Source organism: Benincasa hispida, unplaced genomic scaffold (assembly GCF_009727055.1).
Source record: "Benincasa hispida cultivar B227 unplaced genomic scaffold, ASM972705v1 Contig179, whole genome shotgun sequence".
In the NCBI taxonomy this organism is placed as follows: domain Eukaryota; kingdom Viridiplantae; phylum Streptophyta; class Magnoliopsida; order Cucurbitales; family Cucurbitaceae; genus Benincasa; species Benincasa hispida.
In genome coordinates this window covers 269,965-275,856 of record NW_024064356.1, presented here as the reverse complement: position 1 = coordinate 275,856, position 5,892 = coordinate 269,965, and the positions used below count along the sequence as shown (strand labels likewise).

General features: G+C 35.4%; 1 protein-coding gene across 1 annotated transcript; it reads right to left on the bottom strand.

Moving 5' to 3' along the window:
- Nucleotides 1-235: 235 nt before the first annotated feature.
- On the bottom strand, nucleotides 236-5,472 carry LOC120068996 (transcription factor bHLH157). The gene is made up of 10 exons (XM_039020639.1): nucleotides 5,062-5,472; nucleotides 3,798-3,887; nucleotides 3,567-3,654; nucleotides 3,190-3,231; nucleotides 3,010-3,069; nucleotides 1,492-2,919; nucleotides 1,287-1,388; nucleotides 1,033-1,188; nucleotides 806-943; nucleotides 236-713 (listed from the first exon to the last, which is right to left on the bottom strand). Exons 1-10 carry the CDS (start codon nucleotides 5,157-5,159, stop codon nucleotides 618-620), a joined length of 2,298 nt encoding a protein of 765 aa, XP_038876567.1. The 5' UTR covers nucleotides 5,160-5,472; the 3' UTR covers nucleotides 236-617.
- Nucleotides 5,473-5,892: the final 420 nt, after the last annotated feature.

Here is a 5,892-nt window from a genome sequence, read left to right as displayed (position 1 = left end):
CTCCAAATCATTTAGTCGAAATAGAAAATCTTGATTAATTGAACTAATCTTGGAGTGTTTGACAAGTCCTCACTCATTACACTTGTTTGTGTTTCGCTCTCTCAAATTGTAATTCTTTTTCTTTCTTCCTAGTCAAATTTGAAAGAATGGAGACTTAATATTTATACTATGATAATTTGATAATTTGTACAGTGAAATATACACCATTCACATCACTAATCTAGTAGAGATTTCAAATAAGATAAATACATTATACATCTATTATTAGTTTTAGCATATAAACAAGTTAGCATTAACAATCAAACTATTAAGCCAAAAAAGGGCTCACCAATCTCAATACAATGCAAATGCATGTCCTCTTTTCTATACGTAGAACATACTTAGAAACTTTAATTGCTAATTCGCATCCTACCTCTACTTGACTAATTATTAGGACCAAAAAGATCAATTTTGACCTTTGAAAATGCTACCTACTCTTCATCTATGCACATTCACTCTCTACTATACCATGGTAGTAACAATTCAAATATTTATCTCAATAATTTTGTTAAGATCGAATTCTTCCTCGATTCGAGAAGCTTTTTCGTTTTTCTTTTCGATCCATTGCTATTACTATACTAATTAGCTACTACTTCACTTCCACCAAGGTTTGCTTGTTGTAGAAGCTCCATGAGGGACAAAAACACATTTATCCTTGTCATGCTTTGGTTAGTCTGCAACACAAAGTTATTCAACACTAATTAGAACTTGTTGAAGAGTGTGTGAAGTAGAAAACTAGAAATCAAATTCACTCTCAATTTCTTACATTTATCTTCACCTCGACGACGAACTGTGCCCATATCTTGTCTTCTCGGACTTCCATCACGCCTTTCAAAATTGTCAATCCATAGCTACGGATCATATCGGCTATCTCGAGAAAGAAGCCTCTTTCCTCACATAGCATCTAAACAAAGTGCAATAGAACCACATCAAGAAGAGGTTTCCAGAAGAGCACAAAACTAGTTTTTGAGAAGACTCTCAATCACTCTATACCTCAACGAGCATTTGACCAGGTGAACTAAGGTCTTCGACTATTACAGGGCAAACCGTTGGTGTCGCTCCCACTTTAAGCGCCCAAGTAACTCCACCACCGCCTCTCTCCGTGATACATTTGTCATTTACAGCCACTCCATCTTGTTGGTCAATTAACTGTAATTTGGGTCCATCACAAAAATGTCACTTGTATTAGTCAATTGTTAGATGTAAACTTGCAAGAAAATAACGAGGAAAGAGAACCAAATATTGACCTTTGGTTTGTTAGTTTCTTTAAGCCTGTCTGCGTATTTTGTAACACTTTGCAAGAAAAGCATGTATTTGATAGTCCGATCCAACAACGAATCAATGCTACACTGTTTCATCATTCAAAATTATGCATGTCAGATGCTGCATTTGTACAATGCTCAATATGATGGCATTAGTTCTGAAAAGAGGCAACATGAACGAGGTTCGTACCTTTGCACCACTAGGGATAATTCCTCTCAACTCTTTGAAACGATCTTGGATCTGTTGTCGATCCTTCGGTCTTGGACGATTACTCTCTCCAGGTTTCGCCCTTTTCTTACAAGTCTTAGCAGGCTCCTCACTCTTATGAGATAGTTCTAAAATGGACCCTCCAATATTGGTGCTATAGCTGTCATCAATCCATGAACTTACCTGTGACTTTGGTACAGATTCTTTCTTACATGGGAAATGATCAACCGTGCACGAAGGTTGTGTCACATTCATGCTGGTGCAAGGGTCGAGCAATTGGATCAGATTACTGTCGAGAGACAATCTTTCCATCTTTGACCTTCTTGAGGCAATTGAGTGATCATTCTCAACACTTGATTTGTTTGCAGAACTAGTGTTGCTTAGACCATCCAAAAGCTCTTCAATTCCCAACTCCCAAAATAATCTCTTGCGAGGAAGATCTGTTGAGCCTGTGGCTAACTTTGACGTGCATGTAGACATACTGTTGCACCCACCCAAGTAACCGCCATGAGTGGCTGTTATTACGTTATCCCAAGTTTTGCCCACTGGACATCCTGTGCCTAACCCCAAACTATCGAACAGTCTATCTTTTGCATTCTGCATTACGACTGTGTTATCTTGTTCACTGGATTGTGATGTATTAGTTATTAAGCTTTGAGCGGAAACAACAGAAGCTTTGCTCGAATCATCTACAAACTTATCAACTTCAACCAGATTGGATGCCAATGTTGAAACTCTTGTCACAGGTGGAAGGTTATGGTTCAATGCTGTCGTTACTCCATTCGTTCCATTCTCTGGTGAAGAAGCAAACCATTGAAATAAATCATCAACGAGCGAGATGTCAGGGAGATCCATGGCAAAATCCTCAGAAAGATGCTCGTCGCAGAAGTCGGGTAGGCTAGATATGCTTTCTATAAGTTCACCTTCAATCATGGGAAATAGTTGAGCTGACTGCTGAACATTATCCATATGGAGAGAATCTGTTCCACTTGAGACTGATGCAAATGTCAAACTACTGTTTCCAAATTCCACTGTGTTTCTACATGAGTCAAGCACATTAGCGTCTGAATAACTTGGATATTGAGCATCTTGTTCTCTATAGTCGGATGCTGGCAGTGGCTCAGATGAAGTTAACACAGAGTTTTCACAACTACTTTTACTGAAGTAGGAAGTGTCGAAGGCTGGTTGTTTATTAAATGAAGCATCTGTATGCCCGTTATTATGCATCGCACTGAGACTCCAATCATCGGAATTTGCAGATGAGACAAAAGACGTGAAAAGCTCATTAAAGTGAAAAATATCAGTGCTCGAAGTCATGTGAGTAGTTTTCTCTGGTGTAAGTCCACCACCATTTATCACTTGACACAATGATCTCTTTGTATCTGCCAAAAACTCCAAACTTTCCCAGATCTGCAGCAAAAAGAATAAACCATTAAATTCCGGCCTAGCCAAATCAACAGAATTAGAGCATCGACAACTTCTGGTATGATCATATATAACCTTATGTGTAGAGCCAAGCTGTATCACTCCATGCGGATGAATGGGAATTACAGCAACAGTCTGCAAATGAAATGATCACATCAGCCAAAAATGTAATGTTTATCAAAACAGAACCATAAAGCATGCATGTTAACCAAATAGTGTTGTTTTTGTAATGCTTCAGAATATAAACAGGCATACCTTTATCCCACAGGAAAATTGTTGCCGAAACTCCAAATTATCCTGGAAAAATAGATAGGAGGAGATGTCCAATTAATGGCATATAAAGTTGAAGAAAATCTTCTTTCCCCAATTAATATTCAAGATTTGGATTTTTTTTTTTAAGGCACAATAAATACTGAAAGGTATCAGAGATACAATAAAGAAGAATTGAAGACAAGATCAGAACGAGGTCCAGGGATAATTAATGACCGAGAATAAATGGATCAACCTAAGCATAGCTCAATAGGTTAGGGAATATATCATAGACCAAGAGATTAGAGGCTCAAAATTCCACCTCCCCCCCTCGTCGTTGAACCAAAAATTGACATAGAATAAAGGGAGGAACAAACAAGTACCTGAAACATAGAGGAATTCCATTCTCCAATGGAAGCATCTGAAAATATCCACTGGTGCTTTCCAGTGAAAGCAGCTGTGCCAATGACTCTGATAACGCAGCCAAATGAAAATGAAACAGACAAGAATTTTCAACCCTTTGCTTCAACAGAACATACCATAATATTGAAAATTAACAAAAACAAAAGAAACACACACACATATATAGTACAAGATTAGGCAGCTTAGCTTACCCTTCACCAAGCATGTGAACTTGTTGAAGCATATTTGAGGCCACCAGCCCCACTTGCTCTTCATACCAAATATCTTCCAAAGTCAACAACCTACATGCATATGAACCAACAAGATAACCTGTGGTAAGCATAGTGTTGTAACATCACCACTAGACCCGAAAACGAATCTTAGTTGATAATTTACGGTATATTTGACTTTTACTCTCTCCCATTAGAGAGCTTGAGATATTAATTATGAATGAAGTAACATCACAAAAGTTCGAATACAAGATCTAAAGTCAAGGCCAACAAAAACTCATTACAATCTACTTGCATTGCATAACAAGTGTTATACTTTGACAAAAACTTAGATCTTGTTTGGTAACCAATTTGTTTTTTGTTTTTGTTTTTGAATATTAAGCCTATAAACACTTCTTCCACATTTAAATTGCTTGCTTTGTTATTCTTTTTTTCTACTAATGTTTTCAAAAATCAAGCCAAATTTTGAAAACTAAAAAAAAAAAAAAAAAATTGTTTTTAAAAGCTTGTTTTTTGTTTTTGGAATTTGACTAAGAATTTAACTCTAGTACTTAAAAAGATGTGAATCATAGTAAGAAGGCTTAATTAATTTTCAAAAACTAAAACAAAAAACAAAATGGTTATCAAACATGGCCTTAATTATCACATTGAGAACTATTTCATTTTTAGTTCTAAAAAACTGTGCTAATTTTCTCACAATTTTTCCTTTAATGGCTTTCATCTTGGAACCATCGGAATTCTAAGCAGAATTCCAAAAACAAGACAAGTTTTTAAATTGAATTTTCTTTCTATTACTTTTAAAAAGTTTTTGAAGAAATCAAAAGTAAATTAACAAAAGGAAGACACCCAAGGTGGAAGTAGGTTTAAAATTATTTTTCAAAATCAAACGAGGTGTACATTTTAGAATATTACATCACAAAAATTCGAGTATGGACTAACTCCAAGAGAAGGTATAGTGTTCCTAACCCCTAACTTGATAGCTCACCATATATTTAATCTTTTTTCATTGTTCTTTCAACGTTTTAGTTAAAAAATTAGCACATCGCTTTAAAAATGACGTTACAAGAGTTCAAACACAACCCAAAAGCTTTTGCTGATAAGTTACATAAAGTAAATTTAATCTTCCATTAGTGTTCTTTAATAAACACATCACAAAGTAAAACCAAAAGAACAAAAGTAACTCTCCAAGAGAAAAAGAAAGAAAGAAAGAAAGAAAGAAAAGGTATGAAATGGGAAAGAAGCTTACATGGAGTTTCTTTGATCAAAGCTCCAAAAAACACCATAAGACCAGTGATTACTGCTGCAAATGCGATTAAGAACAGAACCCAACTCTGTTTCAGCCATTGGATTTTGAAAAAACAAACAATGAATCAAAAGAGTCAAAATAAGGTCATTCAGATTGAGACCCACTAACAAGAACCCAAATACAAACAGAAATTTGTTATTCAAAGAACCAAAGAATGGGGGGGTGAGTTGAGCAGAGAAATGGAGGAAGAAGAAAAATGATATATGGAAGAATTTTGGAGAAGGATTAAAAGGGGAGAAGGGTAGTTTTATATGAAGAGAAAAGAGAGAAAATGGGTTTAGGATTTTTGAGTGATTTTTTGTTAGTGATGAAAAGACAAAAAGAGAGAATGAAAAATGGAGGAGTGAAGGAAACACACAGATCTTTCGCATTTGATATGTTAGCCTAAATTTGTCTTCAAATGCCCCCCCACTTTTTTCTCGCTTTTTTTTTTTTTTTTTTTTTTTAATTTTTACCGGCTATAGCCGGTGTCAGTGGCCTCCCCTTTCTAATGTATTGATAATTGCAGATATGACAATCAAGTCTAAAATATTTGTTGATATAGCACACAATTTAAAGATATGATAAAATTGATTTTGATCTATTGATGATAGACTAAATCGCCAGAAGGAGTTATATGAGTGATAAACCATATAACTAGTAGGAATCTATCGGTGATAAAGTCTATCACTCTCACTAATAAATTTTGCTATATTTGCAATTATTTTAAAATATTGCTACACACCTAATCATTATTTCTGAAAGTGCTACCAAATACAATTACCTCAATTT